Source organism: Thrips palmi, unplaced genomic scaffold (genome assembly GCF_012932325.1).
Source record: "Thrips palmi isolate BJ-2018 unplaced genomic scaffold, TpBJ-2018v1 HiC_scaffold_10, whole genome shotgun sequence".
Classification (NCBI taxonomy): Eukaryota; Metazoa; Arthropoda; class Insecta; order Thysanoptera; family Thripidae; genus Thrips; species Thrips palmi.
This window is the reverse complement of record NW_023144621.1, coordinates 18496063-18514572: the sequence shown is the minus strand read 5'-3', so window position 1 is coordinate 18514572 and position 18510 is coordinate 18496063. Positions and strand designations below refer to the sequence as shown.

At 54.4% G+C, this 18510-nt stretch overlaps 4 protein-coding genes across 6 annotated transcripts; 2 read left to right on the top strand and 2 right to left on the bottom strand.

The window, feature by feature from the left end:
- The first annotated feature begins 464 nt into the window (after nt 1–464).
- Nucleotides 465–5338, top strand: LOC117645829. Its single transcript, XM_034386282.1, has 8 exons — nt 465–1373; nt 1459–1690; nt 1775–1994; nt 2258–2549; nt 2866–3816; nt 4276–4507; nt 4597–4816; nt 4907–5338. Exons 1-8 carry the CDS (start codon nt 471–473, stop codon nt 5187–5189), a joined length of 3333 nt encoding a protein of 1110 aa, XP_034242173.1. The 5' UTR covers nt 465–470; the 3' UTR covers nt 5190–5338.
- A 791-nt stretch (nt 5339–6129) lies between these two features.
- Nucleotides 6130–8354, top strand: LOC117654135 (pyrroline-5-carboxylate reductase). The gene is made up of 5 exons (XM_034400335.1): nt 6130–6292; nt 6732–6802; nt 7064–7243; nt 7334–7546; nt 7905–8354. Exons 1-5 carry the CDS (start codon nt 6220–6222, stop codon nt 8184–8186), a joined length of 819 nt encoding a protein of 272 aa, XP_034256226.1. The 5' UTR covers nt 6130–6219; the 3' UTR covers nt 8187–8354.
- Nucleotides 8332–10183, bottom strand: LOC117645819 (F-box only protein 39-like). The gene is made up of 5 exons (XM_034386270.1): nt 9948–10183; nt 9591–9817; nt 9186–9509; nt 8873–9104; nt 8332–8777 (listed from the first exon to the last, which is right to left on the bottom strand). The coding sequence occupies exons 1-4, from the start codon at nt 10181–10183 to the stop codon at nt 8968–8970; spliced, it is 924 nt and encodes a 307-aa protein (XP_034242161.1). The 3' UTR covers nt 8332–8777; nt 8873–8967.
- A 943-nt stretch (nt 10184–11126) lies between these two features.
- Nucleotides 11127–17765, bottom strand: LOC117653320 (inositol transporter 1-like). 3 transcript variants are annotated; one of them, XM_034398950.1, is made up of 13 exons: nt 17072–17765; nt 16711–16808; nt 16503–16631; nt 16087–16240; nt 15330–15425; nt 15129–15240; nt 14887–15017; nt 14628–14791; nt 14426–14531; nt 14073–14332; nt 13839–13991; nt 13594–13768; nt 11127–11393 (listed from the first exon to the last, which is right to left on the bottom strand). In XM_034398950.1, exons 1-13 carry the CDS (start codon nt 17245–17247, stop codon nt 11333–11335), a joined length of 1815 nt encoding a protein of 604 aa, XP_034254841.1. In that variant the 5' UTR covers nt 17248–17765; the 3' UTR covers nt 11127–11332. The 3 variants fall into 3 exon arrangements, with proteins under 3 accessions (XP_034254841.1, XP_034254832.1, XP_034254823.1); XM_034398941.1 differs by lacking the exon at nt 16087–16240 and adding an exon at nt 15537–15693; XM_034398932.1 differs by lacking the exons at nt 11127–11393; nt 16087–16240 and adding an exon at nt 15537–15693 and having other exon boundaries at nt 11575–13768.
- Nucleotides 17766–18510: the final 745 nt, after the last annotated feature.

Genomic DNA, 18510 nt, shown 5'->3' with positions numbered 1-18510 from the left:
CTCGCCGCCAAGGTCGCCAATTTAGACAACTGCTCCCCGGCCAAATGTCCTTTGCAGTGCGTTCGTACTCGTTGCCGTAGAACTTGTTTTGCCAAAGACCGTTGGCTTTTTGGTTGCTGTCGGGGAGCGTGAATGGAATGCGCCTCACTTTCACCTGAAAAGTCGGGCATAGTCAGGCCATTGAATCAAAATAAGTCCCTCAATCACTATCGGCATCCGATTTTCAAAGCCGAGATACGGAGTCTGCTTGCAGGCGCTGCTTCGCCATACCGCGCAACATCAACCATAGATTCTTTCGCTGCAAGACTTTGGGCGTCGCATCGAGATCCCCGCCGCCCGCCCCGCCCCGCCCCCCTCCTGTGACTGCTCGGCGTCCGACTGGCCTCCGCGCCGGGCCGCCACGCCGCCACGCCGGACGGCGATTCTGCCGGCCCGCCGGTCAGTCGTCGCCAGGCTCCCGATCGCCGAGAATGACCCTCCGCGCCGCCATGGCCGCCGTCCTGGCCGCCGCGGTCGTCCTCCTCGCCGCGGCCGGCTCCCACGGCGTCGACGTCCCGGCCACGCCGCGGCCGGCCGTCGCCGCCACCGAGAGGCCCGAGAACAAGCCGCTGCGCATCCTGTCCATCATGACGGTGGACACCATGAGCCACCACCTGTGGATGGCGCCGCTGACGCTGGCGCTGGCCAAGCGCGGCCACCTCGTCGAGGCCGTGGACGTGGCCATGCCCAAGGAGGTGGCGCCCACGCTCAACGTGACCGTCATCGAGTCGGCCTTCAAGATGATCAAAGCGGACACTATACAGCGGTGGCTGGCAGCCGGCATGCTGGAGCAGACGTACCTCATGAACAGGTACACCATTAGCAAGTGCGACATAGACCTCTCCACCCCAACTATGCAGCGAATCATAGGCCCGTCCAACAAGGAGTACTACGACCTCATCCTCATCGACTTCACCTCGGAGTGTTTCCTGGCCTTGGCGCACCGCTTCAACTACCCCGGCATGGTGCTGCTCTCCCCGTTCCCTGGCTCCCCCTGGCTGCACGACCTGATCGGCGACCCCCCCGTGCCCGCGGTGGTGCCCTCCTCCATGCTCCCCTTCCCCCACCCCATGAACCTGTGGCAGCGCGCGGCCACCGCGGCCTTCGCGGCCTACAACAGGCTTCTGAGTTGGTGGTCTGACCCCGAACTGGAAGAGGCCTTGCGGAAGCATTTTGGGGAGGACTTGCCCAACTTGGAGGAGCTGCGGAAGCACGCCCACCTCGCGCTGGTCAACGAGAACCCCGTCCTGGACATGCCCCGTCACTACATGCCCGCGTCCATCCCGGTCGGGGGCATGCACGTCCAGCCCGCCAACCTGGACAAGATCCCCAAGGTGAGTGCGTGGCTCGGTCCCTGCAGGGACACTCACATGGCCATTCCACTCCGCCTCCTCCAACTAGGGCCTTTCCTTGTCACAGGACCTTCGGGAGTGGATGGACGGCGCCAAGAACGGCTTCATCCTCGTGTCGTTCGGGACCGTCATGAAGGGGGCCAACCTGCAGAAGGACAAGGTGCACGCCCTGGTGGAGAGCTTCGCGGCCCTGAGCGACGTGCGGGTCCTCTGGAAGCTTGAGCCCGAGGTGCTGGAATCGGAAACTCTGCCCGCCAACTCTCGAGTGGAGAAGTGGCTGCCGCAGAACGACATCCTCGGTGAGTGCCGCCAGTTTCAGCCCGCCGTCGTCATGTTGATGTTACCGCTAACGCCGGCTGCCGGCACCGCCCTCCACACCGCAGGCCACCCCAAGCTGCTGCTGTTCGTGTCCCACTGCGGCGGCCTCAGCACGCAGGAGGCCTCGGCCTTCGGCGTGCCCATGCTGGGCGTGCCGTTCCTGGTGGACCAGTTCCTCAACCTGGACAAGGTGGTGCGCATCGGCATGGCGCGCCGCATGCCCTTCGCCGAGATCACCAAGGAGCGCTTCGTGGCCGAGGTCCGGGAGATGCTGCGCAACCCCAGGTGAGTGTCGAGCCGAGTCCACGAGCGCGACAGTCTGGCGTGCTCAGTCCGAAACAGAAAGAGAGTTTGCGACGGCAGATAAGGCTGGGGATAGCGGCGGCGCTGATCCGCCAGGCTTGGCGGTGACTGCGCCTCGGAAACTAACCGGCCACGTGGACGCGTCATCCTCGTGGGCACAATGACCACCACCTCGGAGCAAAAAGAGGGAGGGGGCGATGATTCAGCTCTTGTCGGTATTTGAACCTCGACCCTGCTGCCCGCAGATACCGCGACGCGGCCCGGCGCACCGCGCTGCTGCTCCGCGACCAGCAGAACGCGCCGCTGGACACGGCAGTGTGGTGGTGCGAGTACGTGGCCAGGCACCGCGGCGCGCCGCACCTGCGCTCCCCGGCGCTCGACCTGGCCTGGCCGCAGGCCATGCTGCTGGACGTGATGGCCCTGTTCGTCGTCGCCGTCCTCGCCCTCGTCGCCGTCCTGGCCCTCCTGCTGCGGGCCTGCCTGCGGTGCCTCTTCTGCCGCCGGGACAAGTCGCCACACACTCGCCAAAAGAAAGACTGAGTGAACCCACCTGAACGTACCTGCAGACACATGCTCCTCTCAACTGTGATCATAATTGTCTTGTAAATTTAAGTACTGTGTTAGACTAACTCATCGATCCCATTTGTAAAAATAGATATCAAGCAATAAAAGCAATGCACTTACCATGTGTACGCACAGGGATCCTTATCAGCAGTCAGTTGCCAAACCGTCCTCGAGGCCCTCGGCGAGACTCTCATTCGTCACGTGGCTGCGTGACGCGGGTGGTTCAAAGTGCTTGTCAGCGACTGGCGGTCTGGCGCGGCAGCGCAGTGCTGTGCCAGCAGGTATATAGCCAACAGGCTCTGGTCCGGTTGGACCTACAGTGCGGCGGCTCCCTTCGTCCGACTCCATGGCGACGCTAAGACTGACGGCCGTCGTGGCGACCCTCGCCGTCGTCCTGCTGGCGAGCGAGACGACCGTCGCCGCGCACGTCGCTGGTTCCGGGCCTGCTGCCGCCCCGGTGCGCAAGCCGCTGCGCATCCTGTCCATCATGACGGTGGACACCATGAGCCACCACCTGTGGATGTCCCCGCTGACCGTGGCGCTCGCCAAGCGCGGACACCTCGTCGAGGCCGTGGACGTGGCCATGCCCAAGGAGGTGCCGCCCACGCTCAACGTGACCATCATCGAGAACGCGTTCATCTCGGATAGATCGGACCCCGACGCCTTGAAGCGCTACGTGCGCGCCGGCCGGCTGGAGCAGATGGCACTGCTGTCGAGGTACGCCCTCAAGGAGTGCGACCGCGACCTGGTGACGCCCACCATGCGCCGGCTGCTGGACCCGTCCTACCCGGGCGAGTTCGACCTCATCGTCCTGGACTACCTCAGCGACTGCATGCTGGGCATCGCGCACCGCTTCAACTACCCCGGCGTGGTGCTGGTGTCCCCGCTGCCCGGAAGCACCTTCCTGCACGACCTCAAGGGCAACCCCGACATGCCCGCCCTGGTGCCCACCAGCGTCGTGCCCTACCCGATGCCCATGGCGCTGTGGCAGCGCGCCGCCACCGTCTTCTACAGCGCGTACCTGCGCGCCCTGGGCTGGTGGTTGCGCGCCGAGACGGACGCCGCGCTCCGGAACCACTTCGGCGCCGACGTGCCCAGCGCCGACCAGCTGCGGCGCGGCGTGCACGTGGCGCTCGTCAACGAGGACCCCATCCTGGACCAGCCCCGGCCCTACGTCCCCGGCCTCGTGCCCGTCGGCGGCATGCACATCCAGCCCGCCAACGCCAGCAACCTCCCCGCGGTGAGTCACCCAAGGTTTGCCTACGAGATTCTATTCGACATTTTGACCACCTTTGCAAAGACGGTGCTTCCAAACTACTAGCTCCGTCCGTGAGGCCAGAGGTAGCAAGGAGAGTAAATCGGCGTGAGATGCTGGTTTCGGAAGGCGGGCGCGGCGGGCGTTCATTGGTCGACACGTCGAGTGAGAACCACTTGGTGTAAGTGGTACAACGCTCAGAGTATGCCGCCAGCCTGCGTCATTCGCAAGCCACCTGGCGCTGCCCCACCACTCGAAAACCCTCAACGCTAATCTCAAATCTCTCATGGAAAAGAAATAAAACCCTGCGTCAATACCCCTCGCGCCGGGTGAGGCAGTCTCTCGTGCTCGGAGTAGCGACCAGTGGCGGCACAAAGAATCCCTCAAGATGTGCCTCGCGCGAGGTGATGCAGGTCGTGACCGTGATCCGTGTTTTTGTCGCAGGATTTGCGCGAGTGGATGGACGCCTCTTCGACGGGCTTCATCTTCGTGTCGTTCGGCTCCATCATCAAGGGGTCCCACATCGACGAGCAGAAAAAGCGCGCCCTCCTGGACGGCATCAGTGCGCTCGCGGAAGTCCGAGTGCTCTGGAAGATGGAGCCGGAGGCCCTGGGCGTGGACAAGCTGCCGGACAACGTGCGGGCGCAGAAGTGGGTCCCGCAGAACGACGTGCTGGGTAAGTTGCAGCTCGGGGACCTGCACCATAAAACGAAAAACAACATCAGAAGTGAGCCGCGCCCTCACGCTTCCCTGCCTGAACCGCAGGCCACCCCAAGCTGCTCCTGTTCGTGTCGCACTGCGGCGGCCTCAGCACGCAGGAGTCGGCGTTCCACGGCGTGCCCATGCTGGGCGTGCCCATCATGACCGACCAGTTCCTCAACGCGGACAAGGTGGTGCGCATCGGCATGGCGCGCCGCATGCCCTTCGCCGAGATCACCAAGGAGCGCTTCGTGACCGAGGTCCGGGAGATGCTGCGCAACCCCAGGTAAGCACGCCAACGCCGAGGGCAGCTCGACTGGTGGTCGTGAAAGTGCCTACTTTGTCGGTATTCGAACTCCGTCCTGCCTGCCCGCAGTTACCGCGACGTGGCCAAGCACACCGCGCTGATGCTGCGCGACCAGCCGAGCTCGCCGCTGGACACGGCAGTGTGGTGGTGCGAGTACGTCGGCAGGCACCGCGGCGCGCCGCACCTGCGCTCCCCCGCACTCGACCTGACGTGGCCCCAGGTCATGCTGCTGGACGTGATGGCCCTGTTCCTCCTCGCCGTCCTCGCCCTCGCCGCCGTCGTGGCCCTCCTGATCAAGGCCGTCCTCCGGACAGCCCAAAAGATGTCGCTTCCTCGTGAAAAGAAGGACTGAGTGAACTGAACGCCCAATGGCGTCGCCCATGCAGGCAACCTTCTCGGATGCCCCGACCCTGGGAAAGAGAGCAATCCAAGACTGACACGTTCGTACAAATAGTGTTAAGGATATTTTTACGTTATTAAAATAAAGTGTTGTCCACGTCATGTTTTTCTTCCACCATATCCCGCAATCGAAAAGATAAAAGTACCTAACACGGCGAACTCTATAGTTCCGCGATGGATAGTGAAGCGGAGAGTTTGCTCCTGGGCGGTAGACCTCCCATCGTACTCGCTCTGGTTCTGCTTACGCTGCTGCGCGCCGCAAGGTAGGCAGCCAAGCCTACGCCACTCGACGTTTGCCAGTGCAATGTGCGGAGGTGAAGATCTGGTGAACCCAACAGGCAGCAACGAGTAGCAACGAGCAGCAACGGGCCCCAACTAGGTGTCTTTTAGGAAGAGCACTTGCACCTTTGCACAGTGTCGCTGTAGTTACGCCTGCCTCCACGCCTCACGTGCCGATCATGGGCCCAAACTTTGGAAGTTGGTCGGGTGAATTGAATGGTAACGCTCCGGCAGTGGTGACGAGTAAAACGCGGAAGCCACGCGGGCCGCGCCGGCGGAAGAGCCAGCCGTGGTCCGAGAGCGATAGACAGTCAATTGTATTGGCGGTCGGTTGGGAGAGAGATAGACACAAGGCGCGGGCAGTCCGCGTCGGCAGTCTGGCAGCGCGGGTGATTCAAACCGAGCGGCGCGCGTGCCGAGTGGAGCTGCGTCCGAGGCGGAGGCTTCTCTGACGGCGGCGGCGCTCGGCGGCCCCCTCGCCTCGCCCCGGGGGCAGCCCTGCCCGGCCCGGCCCGGCCCCGCCGTAACCACCCTTATCGGCGCGGGCCGCGGCGGCGGGGCAGCGGGATTATCGCGGGGCTCCGAGAGGAGACGGGGCGAGACACGGCGAGGCAGCATGTCGCCGACGTCGTCGTCGGCGCGCTGCCAGTCCAGCCCCGTTTAGCGACGCAGCCTGACGCGCGGCCAGCCGCACGGTCTGCACCATGTCGCTCAAGATCGGCTTCCTCGGCGGCGGCAAGATGGCCCAGGCCCTGGCCAGGGGCTTCCTCGCCAAAGGTGCGTATCGCTGCCCCCGGCAGCGGGAGCAGCCGCAAAATTTTTAACCAATGGGTCTTTTTGGGAGAACACTACAAGATAGTGAAAGTCTTTTTCGAGGAACGACAAGCCATTTTTGACAGTTAGGAGTTAGGGAGGTCATCATTGTGCAGAGAAATACACAGCTTTAATCTCTGTCCCAATCACGAAAAATTAACTTGACAGCGTTAAAATAGATGGATAAACACAAAGTAAAAGTAAGCTTTTCGCGTTCCTTCATTGAGCCGAGCAAAGGCCGAAAGCGAGGCAAGACGCGCCGCCTCTCCCTGCGCGAGTCGCGACAAACATGAGGGAAGACGATAAGCGTGACACTGGGTCATGTTTACAATGCGGCGTTCAAGGCGAGGCCGCGGTGGCTTCCTGGTGGTTCCTGACGTTCCTGACGAGCGTCGCGTTGCAGGGCTGACCCGCGGCGAGGACGTGGTGGCCAGCGCCGCCCCCCAGGACAAGCAGTGCTTCGAGGCGTTCAAGGTACAGTGTCGTGGCACTTGATGAGGCGCCGGAAAACGAAGGAAAAGGCTAAAGACTGCTAGATTGTAAACTCTTGCCTAGAGATAAGCACCGTGATTCGGCGCTACTGTGGAGTCATAGCTACTTCAAGTTGTCCTGCCTCAGGTGTAGTCGCGCGCGTGGCCTGGCGGGCCCAACGCCGCCGGCCCCGTCCTGACCGGGGCAGGGTCGGACGGTCGCAGCCACCCTTCTCATCTCATGAACCCTTTGTGGTGATACCAGGAGCTGGGGGCCACGGCGACAGCCGACAACACGCTCGTGGTGAAGAAGTCCCAGGTGGTGTTCGTTGCGGTCAAGCCGGACATGGTGAGCACGGTGCTGCAGCAGGTCAAGCCGGTCGTCTCCAAAGATAACCTCTTCATCTCCATCTGCATGGGCATCACCATCGCCGACCTCGAAAAGGTAACCGCGGCCGAACTGTGAACGATCCGTTGTCGAACGACGGCCGGCCAGCCCCACGCTACAGTGCTACAGTCCGTGCTTCTGCTGCAGGACCTACCCCCCGGCACGCGCGTGGTGCGCGCCATGCCCAACACCCCCGCGCTGGTGGGCCGCGGCGCCTCGGTCTACACCTGCGGCACGGCCGCGCGGCCCGACGACGGCGACACCGCCAGGAAGCTCCTGGGCGCCGTGGGCATCGCCCACCAGGTGCAGGAGAAGCTCGTGGACCCCGTCACGGCCCTCAGCGGCTCCGGCCCGGCCTACGTAAGTGCAAAGTACAGCCAACACTATTTCTAGGAATTGCGTCCCTAGACATCACCGGTACTCGGTGCTCAGCATGTTAATTGAACTTGTCAACTTGGTAGAGGAGATAGGCGAGATAACAGACACGGATCAATATGCCCGCTAAACGCTCTCCCTTTGGTCTCCCCGGCGATAACCAGGATCAGCGGATTAGCCGCACCACAACGGCCTCTCTGCTCTGTTCCGCCCAGAGGGCACTCACTCAGGCACGCATGGATTAGCCTTATCAGACACGTCGCCCTCTCCCTGACGGCGTGCAGTCACAATGACAACAACGACGCCAAAACTTTCCTAAGGAGTTCAAATTTGGTTCACCCAGGTGTTCCTGGTGATCGAGGCCCTCGCTGACGGCGCCGTCAAGGAGGGCATGCCCCGCGACCTGGCCTACCAGCTGGCGGCGCAGACGGTGCTGGGCGCGGGCCACCTCGTCATGGAGACGGGGCAGCACCCCGCCAAGCTCCGGGACGACGTCACCTCCCCGGCCGGCTCCACGGCGGCCGGCCTCGCGCACCTCGAGCAGTGCGCCGTCCGGTCCGCCATGGCGGGCGCCGTGGCGGCGGCCACCAAGAGGTGCAAGGAGATGCAGAGCCAGGCCAAGTAGTGGTTTGGAGACTGCTTGGCCTGCTGCAGGACGCGGAGTGCGACACGAAGGTCGCGCCACCCAACGGACCCGACCACAGCCGTCCGATGTGATCTCAGATCTCGCCCCGAATCGTGGGAACCCGCTTGTAAATAAACTTTGTAAATAAACACAGCCTTAGACCTCGAATATGTCGTATGATTTCACAATCAGTTGCACATAAAAGTGGATACACAGCATTTTGTAACGTTTGATAAGTAAAAGTTGCAAGTTTAGATAAATGATAAAATACAAGCTTTAGTAATACACTGTCTAAAAACTGGCAATAACCGCAGGACTTTCGCAAGACAGCCATACATGGCGATTGTCTGCAGTAAATTACATAGAACGGGACAAAAATAAACGGAAAATGCAGGCACGAACAATCACTGAAAACAATTACATCGCTAAGTGCTCTATCCTCCAGTATTTTTGTCACACCGGTACCCCCGTGTGTGTACAATCACAACCACAGCTCTGGGCGTTTGCTTTCGCGGAGGAACAGACTTCTTCTTGGCGTTCCTTCATTGGTGACGTCACGACTCGCCACCCATCTGGAGCTCCGCGCGGACTCTGTTAACGGGCGGGAAACATACAATTAACATACCGATGAAACTGCGATTGCGTAAAGAAGATTCGCAATGAAGGAGAGCGGGGCTCGCACGTACAGCACACGGTGCACGGTCCGCCGCGGGGGGACGATTCCCCAAGACGAAGGCGCCATGATGGCAGGTCCGGGCGCGTGAGCACCCTACTCTGTGTGTCACCGGGCGGGGACCTCGATCCTGAAGTCCACCGTCCTCTGCGAGAGCGGCTCCTGGAACGCGGTCGCGATGTCCTTGGCGGCGGCCCGGATGGAGTTGTTGGCGATCTTGGGCCGCACGTGGATCGTCTGGAAGTCTGCGCAGAGACGCAGGGATACTCCACGAGTAGAGGGTTATGCAGAGGGAAGGGACGGGCGGGTGGACGTCGCCAACTCACTGATGGACGCATCCAAGCGCAGGCGGCAGATGTCCTTGACCGTGTCCAGGTGGCGAAGCACGCCGTCGAACTGGAAGAAGGACAGCCGGCGGCAGCGCGACAGCAGCTCCAGGACCACGTCGTCCAGCTGCTCACGGCTGTTCTTGAGGTTGAGCTGGACGCACTCCAGGGACTGGTGGTAGTGGGCCGTGAGCAGGCGCAGCGTCGCGCGGAAGGCCCTGGACCGACTCTGGTCCCACACGGAGCCGGAGTACAGCCTGAAGCCGCACAGGGGCACGGCGGGGAGCAGCAGGACGCAGATGTCCTCGAAGTGGCCGATGTGCTCTGCGAGGGACGGTGTTGGGGGTCATCGAGAGGTCGGAAGGAGTTGAGGTAGCGGTGAACGTTGGACACTGCTGAACACACCGATGTTGAGCACGACGCGCAGGTGGGGGCAGGCGGCGGCGGCCTGGGTCCACGCCTCCTGGGACAGGGCGTGCTGGCGGTGGTCCGTGTCCCGCACCGTGACGGACAGCGAGCGCAGCGCCGGCCCGCAGCACTCGGCGAGCAGCACCAGCGTGGCGTCCGACAGGGCGGGGTAGTTGAGGCTGAGTGCGGACAGCGGGGACAGCCGCCGCAGCGCGCGCGAGAACCTGCCGGCCGCCATTGGTCTAGCCTTTAATGGTAATGGCATGGTGGGGTAGGCCGCCAGCACGAAGGCGTGTGTTACGGGCGTGCCTACTCCGGACTTGGCGGGCTGAAAGCCCGAGGACGAGGACGTACTTCGGCGACGCGTGGGGTGCCTGCCACTCGCGGAAGGCGGCGTGGAGGCGCAGGTCGCCGAGCGTGGCGCTGGAGCAGCGCGCCGCGGCGCCCAGGAGTCGCAGCGCCTCCGACACGCCCAGGCAGGCGTTCTCCAGCGACAGCACCTGCAGGCGCCGCTGGCTGCCCAGGAAGGCCGCGAGTGCCGCCAGCAGCTGCCCGCGCTGCACCGCGCTGGCGTTGCACTTGTAGCTCATGACGAGGTCGTGGAGCAGCAGCTGGCTCGGCTGCAGGTGGCCGGCCTGCCCCGCGGCGCGCAGGGCCTCCAGCAGGTGAAGTGCCGGGCCGTGGCACGACGACGGCGTGCTCGAGGACGACGCCGTGGTGCCGTGGTGGTGGTAGTGGAACGGCCGCGCCCACCGTATTTCCAGGCGTCGCACCAGCGGCCCGTAGCGTCGCGACGACAGCACCGTGGCGGCCGCGCGCACTTCCTCCCAGCTGCCCCGTCGGCACGGCGTTGACGTCGACCTCGGCGCGCCCAGCACCACCCGCACGCTGCGCCACAGTGGCGCGGCCAGCAGCGCCCCCAGCCAGCGTCGGCACATGAGTCCCGCCGACAGGCGCTCTCTGCGGCAGCACCGCCACCCCAAGCCACGCTCAGTGTGCTGTCGAGCAGGGGGGACTTCCCCCTGACAGGTACAAGACTTGGGTGTCACCTTGGACCCAGGTAGCTGAAGAGATTGACCAGCGCGAGGTCGGGCAGGGCATGCCAGGGCGGTGCTTTCACGACCAAGTCGGCGTCGCTGTTAGCCAACGACTCCATGGTGTGTGCCGCCTCCGGGCCGGACCCGTGCCGCCTCCGCCTGCCCCCACCCGCGCGACCACCCCGTCAGCCTGCCCCCGGCGTCACTCCGGAGGGAGAGAGATAGACAGAGAAAGGGAGCGAGGCAGCCCCGTTACTAGGCGACCGATCACGTCGCGACGACTTCGCACCACAACCTCCAAGTTTTTTGCGTTTTTCCCTGTTTTTGGTTTGTTTGTGATTTGAAGCCATCTTAAAAATGATAGTTTGGGGCAACAGGTACAGGCGGTGTGATTTAGTGAAAATGAAGCGACACAAAATGAATGGAATAATTTGTTGGCTTTGCTATAGTTTTGATATATGTAGTTCCAGAGGATAAAATAAAATGAATTCATGCATCAATTTGAAATGAAACAAAATGGTTTATTTACACATTGACAAAATGGATGAATGATATGTATGTACAATTATGAGTAAATTTGAATGAACTCTAAACTTCTACTAATATACATTGAAGACTATTATCATAATGTATCTTGATCACAGAATAAGTTTATCGAATTAAGTAGAACTTTCACCATACAAGGGAGGCATTCCATTTCCTTTACATATGTGTGGACGTGGACGTCATCTGCACCTCTACTTGTCCTGCTTCCCTCTCCTTCCTGAAAACAACAGGCATGTTAGGACAGAAATTTAAGAAATAGCAGTAAAATAAATGGTACCAAAGATTCCGCATAGATTGAACAAATCACAAACTAATGGATGACTTACCACATGACACATACCATCCAGATTTTAGTAAGTTAGACGAACAGGAAGGTAGGCAGCAGTTAATCAATCACATCAACACAAAGCGTTTAATGGACAAGAAGGAACATGTACACACAGGCATAAGCGTAAGGAAAGCATGGTTGGAATTAGTAGACTAGCAAAAATCTAACATGCTACATATTGAACAGGTGTCATAAAGACATCTATAAAAATTGAAGGGACATATCACATTGTAAACAAAACATTTCAGTTATTTAACAAAAACTAAATGACTAACACTCTAACAAGGCTTGAAAATAAATGAGATCAACAAAAACCCATTACAACACAAAACAGTAACTAAAAATGTTCTGAAAACACAACAGTTGATAAAAAAAGGACGCAAATTTTAACTTACATTTGGTCCATGCCTTTGAAACACAACAGTAATAAATTTAACAATATGTACATGGAGTAGCACATAGCAAAATATACTATCTGAAGAGTGAAAACATTAATTTTTCACAATAAAAAGCTTTGCAGAAAGTTTTGAAAATAGTTGCACTATGTTTGATATGACAGCAAATGGTGCATTGATATCTTTGTTATAATATTTTATGAGGACTTGAGGCACAATATACCTACTGTATATCATCCAGTCTCTTTTGAACTGGTCTATTTGAAATATGCTGAATTCCTGGGGGACCAGCACCTACAATTGTTGAATAACACTTTTAATTGTAAGCTCTTTGGAGCATTTTTGCTTAAAAACACATAAAGCGATTAACTATACCATAAAAGGATGGAGGGACACACAGTCAGTCAGTCAGAACTCCCCACACTTTGAAATAAAGTTCTAATACAGTACTTAATAAATTTTGAGAACCCAGTACAAATGTCTAATTTCAACAAATCTTTTGATTACTTTAAAAAAAAAATTCGTCTTAAAATGCTAAAGCCACAATTAGCCTTAACAACAGGTACACAGGCAAGACAGCTCAATAAGGATCTACATAATGTGACACCTTGCAATCGTTTTAATGCAAGGTATCATACCTAGTTGAATAAGTGGACCACTTTTCCTCCTAAAAATGGCTTTTACAAAATAAAATAGCAATAAAAATGTCGCATTTCTAGAAAAATGGCACAAAGAGGACACGGGGGCGACACTCTGAGAGAGCCACCACAATTAAATATTGTGGTAAAAAAATCTACGTACATATAAATTCACATACAAATTGTTTTAGCACACACTGGACCTTTTTCAGGAAGAGCAGTAAAAACATATGTGTAATAGATCTCCAAAGTCAGTCAAACAAAACTCCTCAGGATTGAATAAAGACATTGTTCCAAGCAAGATGATTCAGAATTTGGTAGGACCGACTCAACACCTTGTCGCAAAGATCGAAAACTAAACCAAACCTGAATCACTATTAGATTTGGCAACCTCCCCTCTAGTGGCAAGGACTTACTTCTAGACTAAAAGAATTACAATTACTTTTCATCCCCTCTTTTTTGGTTTTAAACTATGAAGACATCTAATTCAATTCTGAGGTGTGCAATAGCTACTTTCTACAGTAACAATTAAGGCATAGTCAGGGTAAGATTATACTACTATCTGACAGTTTAAAAAATTGCATGTACCATTATGAAGACACACAAAACAAATTGGTCAGATTTAGAAAAATGTGAGCAAATAAGGTTTACAAATTACAAAACAGAATTTGAATTGTGAAGCAAAGTGCAAGATTGGAATACGAAAACGATTACCGTCATGTTAGTAGCCTTATTTTAACTAGTAATATTAATGTTGTCATCAACTACTAGATACCAAAAAAAAAAAACAAAAAAAAAAAAACACAAAATAAACTTTAAAGCACAATTTGAGAAATTTTGAATTGTGATTTCAACATCAAACAATAGAAGAGTGAAACAAACTGGAATGCATTATTGCTAATGTGCTTTATAACATTCAAAGCCAGAAGCAAATACAATACAACAGCAGTGATTTAGTTGTCACTATCATCGCTGTTATAGCCACCGACACCCTGCTCCCCAGGACGAGTAGATGATCTCGGCGAGGCTCGGTTCAAGCCTCGAATGTGTACATACTGAACATTGTTGGAGCCCAGGTGGCTGCCGCTTCGACGGCCTCGGCAGCAAACGAACCAGGGACCAAGGAACAGGCTCTCCATTTCCTCCAAGGTGCGGCCTTTAGTCTCCGGCAAGAGTGAGAACAGGATGGTGAAACCCACCAAGGCAATACCGACATACAGGAAAAAGGCACCTGCAAGAGACACAAACTTGAATTTCAAGAGGTCAAGCTATAACATAGAATATAGAAGATTGTTGCTTACCTTCTTTCCCCAAAGCTTCTAGGAGGGACAGGAATGACGCAGAGATAATCAAGTTGCCGAACCAGCTGGCACTGGTTGTGATACTAGTGCAGAATCCACGAGCCCACAGCGGATAGATTTCAGAGTTGATGGTCCAAGGCATAGGGCCCATTCCTAAGGATAGAATAATTTTCAATTAGAAGAGTGGATATGAGATCTACACAAACAACTTGCAAGTTTGAATTTTAAACACACCAGGAGCAAAGGAGACAAGGTACACAGTCATGGCTAAAATGGGCAACCAGTAGTACTGAGATGGACACCATCCATTGGCCCAATCAATATTGGCAGGGTACTTAGTCATGAGATCAATATTGTCGGAGCACTGTCCGTCCAGTGGCCTCGAAGTGTCAGGGTCCATTTTCCAGCAAGATCCTTCCAAAATTGTACCATTTTGAGATTTAACAAAGCAGAAGCCACACCCCTCTGGTACACTAATGCACTCTCCACAAGTCCTGTAAATTAGATGTTAAGTGAGATAAGTTTTTTAATATTAGACATTGCAAATCACTAGGATTTTGTAGAAGCTCCTAATATTTCTTATGTACCTGGTGACACCGCATTTGTCATCTTGAATCACAGATGTAACGAGAGGAGAATCAGCTTCCATCATATGGAACCCAATTCCTAAGAGTGCCAGTGACACAATCACTCCTAAAATTTCAAAGTAACCATGGTTAAATATCATAGACAAGTAACAATATTTGAAAAATAAATAAATCAGTAAGTATTTGTTTGATGTGAAATTACCAATATATGAGAGAAGAACAAGCTTTCGGCGTCCAACACGATCCACAAGGAACAAACCAATGAAAGTAGCTCCACAGTTCACTGCAGCAACACCAGCAGAAATCCAAATGGCCAGTGACTCGTCACGCACACCAGACATTCGAATAATAGAAGCACTGTAGTACCTGATAAATCAAATACAAAAATATTAACAACTCAAAAACATTAACTTTTGAGGTGCAAGTTAAGATCAGAAATAAAATGTTTATAGTATATTTACATGACAGTGTTGATTCCTGAGAGCTGTTGAAAAGCTTGAAGGCAGAAACCGATCAGCAGTGCACGTCGCACGCCTGGTGACTTAAATACTTGCATGAAAAGAGAGCTACCTCCATTGAGAGCAATTTGTTCCTAAAGAAAACCGCAGTGAAAGAGTTTAAAACATTACAATATACATTCCAATATTCAATTAAATGTTAAAAAGTAGGTCAATAACAGTAATTATTATGTAAAACTGCAAACCTCCATTTCACGGTCCTTTTCTTCAATAGTTGCTCTGATAGCAGACAACTCCTGCTCAGCCACTGATGTTGATCCCCGAAAAGTTGTAAGAACTTTGACTGCTTCAGCATATCTGAGAACAATAAATTGTGTTACTGTTTGATTGAGTACATTGTGATTATTTTATCCATAAGCTCCATCTGTGGTTATTTATTCATTTACTTTTTTTGTGAAGCTAGCCAACGAGGGCTTTCTGGCATGAGGCAGAATCCGATGAATTGGACTAATGAAGGAACAGCAGCAAGTCCTAACATGTACCTGAAAAGTTCATTTTGTGGATAAGAATTAATAATTTGAAAAGTGAAAAAAATAAGAAATAGAACAAAGAAAAATAAGGAAGACTTGAAGGTAGTAAAACAGAAATGTTACCTCCAGCCTTCAAATGCAGTTGAAAATAAACCCGCAACAACACTTGCAGCAACCAAGCCAAACGTGATGAACAGCTGATAGGCTGTTACAAGCATGCCTCGTTGAGACGATTCTGAGCATTCTGCTATGTAAACTGGCACGCTCATGCTCTCGAAACCTTACATGCAATATGAAAATAATTTTCAAATAAAAAAACAAATAAAAACACACAGACAACTGAAAACAAAAGAAAGACAAACTTGTGCTTCAACCAATGACATTCAGTGCAGAACATTATAAAAATATCTACTGCTAAAACATGAAATAATACGGCAATCAAAGCAGAAATTTTTCCTTCTTCTGATTGGAAGTCCAGGTCCTTTGACCTCATACCAAAAATTTAAAGCAATGTCTTGAAGAAAATAAAACAAGTGAAGCAAACACAGTTAGCAAAACCAAATACATAAAGCAATGTTAAAAAAAGCTATGTTGAAAAATTAAATTCTAATCAAAATTCTATAAAACACAACCTTGAAAATAAGACTGTAATAAATTCTCCCTTCTGACTAACCTCCATCCATTGTAAGATTTATCTGCAAAAGCACCACACATAAGAGCCGCTACCGCTTGTCCCAAGGCTATGAGGGTGACGAATGTTGGCATAGGAGAAGCATCACGGGTTGATATCTCCTCCATGTACTGAGGTGTTGCCACTGATGTTAAACCTACACCATGCAATGAAGCAAGCCATGAGTTAGTTCTTATTCTTAGGTTGTTTCTGTTACACATTGATAAGGTAAAACATCTGCTACAATTTTTTTTAAAACTAAAAACAAGATGTCCATACTAAATTTACTAAAAGAAATTAACAGCGACAAAACATAAAAAGTGGCTTCAAGGATTGGTTTGAAAGACAGAAGTTCCTGAGATAAAAGAAATAAGCACAGACATTTATAATTTTGTTGGGGATGATTAGAGATAACATACCAACACCAATTCCAATAATAATTCGTCCGACCAGTAGTACTTCTTTGCTTGGAGCAGCTCCCATCACGATTCCTCCAAGAGTGAATATAACACCAGAGACAAGAATTGCGGTCCTCCTACCATAGCGATCTGCAAAATGCAAAACATAGTATCACTTTTTAACAGAAGCACATTTATAGGAGACATGTCATACACCTAAGAAACAAACCTGAGAACCAGCCGCCAACAAGGGAGAAAACAAGGGCCGCACCAATAGTGGAAGATACTATCAATTCGTGCCACACAGGCGACACATCAAAGTCTTTGCTGAAATATTAAAATAAAAAATGTTAATGGGACATAAACTTAAATGATCATAAGTTCTACAAAGACAACAGAAAAGGATAACAAAATTAAAAATAACAAAGCAATAGATAAATTATTCCAAAAACATCCCCTAAACAGATACACCAACCCTTAAATTTTAAGGTTAATAATAACCAGCCCCTTGAGAAACATAAATATAAAAATAAAACTGTTTATGAGCCAGGAAGAATGATGCCGAGACATAAGGGGGCACAACCACTTACTTAATGAGCAGCATGGCGCCAGACACCACTCCTGTGTCATATCCAAAGAGGAAGCCTCCGAGGGTGCTGAGGGTCGTGAGGGTGAACATGAAGTACTTGGACCGCCTCTTCATGCCGACGTCCGACAGCAAGTCCTCCTTGCTCACCATGTCCACGTTGGACTGGTACTTAGACATGGTGGCTGGCTGGCTGGCAGACTGGGGTTGACAGGTGTCCCGTTGGGGTGGGCGGTCGCCTCGGCGGTCGGGTCGCGACGTGAGTCCTGCGCCCCTCGTTCTGGTTCACTGCCTCGGCGGGACTGCTTCTCCGACGACGCAGTTAGTCCGAGTGGACTGAGACGATCGCCATTCCTCGCGAAACGTTGTGCAGGTCCTGCGGGTCCTGTTCCTGCTGGCGAGGACCCGAATCCAGCCCCAGGCTGGCACAGCTGACGGGGGTCGGGACGGAAGGGTGGAAACGGCAACGGCAGGGGCAGGCCAAGTCGTCAAAGGCACGCCAACGCCAAAGGACGCGTAGTTCCAAGTCCGGCCGCCGCGGCGCTGTTGCTGCGTCCAGGGCTTCCAGTCTCTGGGCCGCGGAGTAGCGCCGACGCCACCACCCCTTCGCTTTTCCGCAGGCAGGGAGTCTCTTCTCCGCGGGGGTTGCTGCGGCCTGCGGCTCTTGCTTGGCGAGGACGACACGGCGCGACGATACGCGAAGACTGTGTTTACGTCGCACCTGAGGGCGTACTTATAGGGCAGCGGCTCGGCGGGGCCTGCGTCCGAACCGCGTCCGAAAGGCGGCGACGGTCGCTTCTGCACCCTCGCCGTGCGGAGGACGGGGACGGCGGGATCCTCCCGGACGCAGCCCCGCCAGCGCGCCTGCGCCGCCCGCCCAGCATCATCATCTTTAGCGACCGTGTGACAAGGCGACAAGGCGACAAAGCGACAAGGCCCGGGGCTCGATTCGCTAAACGCCAAGTCCCCTGCGGACCGGCTCGAGCCGCGGCAAGCCGCCGAGGGCTAGCCTGCGCCTGGCATGCAACGGGCGAACCGAAGCAGAAGCACGCGGACCGCGCGGAACGCCAACCGCGCCAGCAGGACGGGGTGCATCCAGCCGCAAGTTCAAGTCCCGGATGCAGCCCTGCTCCGCGGGTCGGCCTAGCCTCGCAGAAACACGGGGCTGACTGCCGACAGCCCGACCCTCCCCGACGCCCCGCACGACGCTGCCAAGCTGATTATCTCCCAAAACGAGCCTTGTTTCATTTCCGCGGAGACTTTAGTCCTTATCGCGGAATCGCGGCTTTCTTCGTCCTTGCTCGTCCGTCCTCTTGACCCCCTTTCCGCGGCCCGCCGCGCCACTGTGTTCCTGTCTACTTTTCCATACATTTTTCATTAAACAAACTTCCGATTTTAATTACGAGAGCTCTGTGAAGATGCCGCGCCGTGGCGAGCCGCACC